This window comes from Hirsutella rhossiliensis (genome assembly GCF_020360975.1).
Source record: "Hirsutella rhossiliensis strain HR02 chromosome Unknown scaffold00002, whole genome shotgun sequence".
In the NCBI taxonomy this organism is placed as follows: Eukaryota; Fungi; Ascomycota; class Sordariomycetes; order Hypocreales; family Ophiocordycipitaceae; genus Hirsutella; species Hirsutella rhossiliensis.
Window position 1 is genome coordinate 2,733,509 of NW_025408668.1, and position 1,802 is coordinate 2,735,310.

General features: G+C 50.9%; 1 protein-coding gene across 1 annotated transcript; it reads right to left on the minus strand.

The window, feature by feature from the left end:
* Positions 1 to 797: 797 nt before the first annotated feature.
* Positions 798 to 1,802, minus strand: HRG_01871 (protein tyrosine kinase domain-containing protein; the record flags this gene model as incomplete). Its single annotated transcript, XM_044860342.1, has 3 exons — positions 798 to 860; positions 944 to 1,678; positions 1,752 to 1,802. 3 exons carry the CDS (start codon positions 1,800 to 1,802, stop codon positions 798 to 800), a joined length of 849 nt encoding a protein of 282 aa, XP_044723975.1.

Consider the following 1,802-nt stretch of genomic DNA (forward strand, 5'->3'; position numbering starts at 1 on the left):
GTTCATCTCTTTGTCACCGATGATTTCCGGTGCTAGCCGTCAGGATTTCGGTGGTGTGACTTGGCCGTTCATTGCGAGGTTATGAAGGTCAGTCTCACTTTGCAATTTCGTCATTAACGGGAATATTGCCTCCATACAAAGGCAACGCAGCCTTGGCCTGGTTCTCGCAGCGCACGCGTGATTGGAGTCTGCCACACCTCTTCTACCGTCTCGGACGACCAGCACTGGAGGCACATGCGGCTGCACCATGCATTATTACGCGTCTAATAAGGGTAGTCACGATTGGTTGGCTATCATGTCCCTTTGGAAGAAAGGGCCAAGCCAGGTAAGAACTGTTATTCAACAGGGGAGGACGTGGGCTTACCTCCCTACCATATATAGGGCATGCACAGGTCCTCCCGTCGTCTTCAAGTCTCAGGGCTCCATTGCATCTTGAGTTGATCAAAATTGTCTTGGGTCATTCACCAGCTCATGAGGAAATGTGCAAGTATCTCGACCAAAAGTACTATCATATGAAATGCAAGAAACCCGGACAGCATATGTATACGCATCGCAACTGGAAGGAATGCGACAAAGCAAAAAAACAGGGACACTTTTGCCCGAATGCGACGCCGGAGACAGACGCAACTGGTAACCCCATTCGCCTGGGATCTACAAGGCGCCCGGGTGATTGCCCGATATGCCCACCACCACTTCCAAATGCAAGTTCTCCTCCCTTATTTCGAACATATACTAACGTCGTCTGAGTAAATTAGAAGACCTGAGCCACCATATCACGGGCAAGGCGGCTGTCAGCGTCAGGAGGGCGACTGGAATAGCCAGTTGATTTTTCCTTGCGCGCAAGATGGACGCAACTCGCACTGGACAGAATTAGCTGAGTAAATATAAGTGTATATGGCGTTAAATCACCCTGTCCTTTTATATCCTGAGACAGCTCATGCACAGTCTCGTACTCTTGCCGCCAGCATTTCGCAATAACGTTCCCGAGTGGAAGAGATTCGAGGTCTGGCAAAAGCCCATCTCTGAAAGATTCTTGAATCGCCATTTCTTCTAACCCTTCAAAGGGCCGCTTGCCTTCAACAATCTCATAGAAAGTAGAGCCAAGAGCAAACAGCTCACTCTTGGGCGATGGGTCCATCATGTCGGGGTGAGAATGGCTTGTCTCGTACCAGCTCAAACATTGAGCTCCGTCGAGAGATGACCCGGCAAAGTCGCCAACCATGGCGTTGAGATTTTGGTCGAGAAAGATGTTATTGCAAGAAATGTCACAATGAAACACATTGTTTGTATGGAGAAAGGCAATGGCGTCTGCGGCCTGTTCTGCCCAGCGAAGTTTGGTCGTGAGAGGTATACGCCGGCATCGCGATTGTTGGCCTTGACCTAGGTAATGTCTGATCGAGCCGTGCTCTGCGAATTGGAGAACCACACATTGCTCGTCCAAGATGCCATAGAAGCGCAATATTCCTGGATGCCAGGCAGCGGACCCGAGACGTTTGTAAACAGCGATCTCCCTGGCTCTCGCGCTCTTCTCGGTCGAGCTGTAACATTTGGCCACAGCGTTCAGCCGATGTACCCACGACGAAAGACCGGCGCCGACCGTCTCGTTGTGTCGTATATGATGTGGCACTTCTATTTTGGACTCGGAGTACGCCATGTTGTTGCGCGAATTGCTATGCGACTGCGGAAGCAGGGCTCACTACGCAATGTCAGCCACCTCGGAAGCACTGATGAATAGCTTCGGCTTGGCTCACCTGCTCGCCCAGATCAAAGGACAGATGAGTAACCTGGAAGGGGTGTTGCAT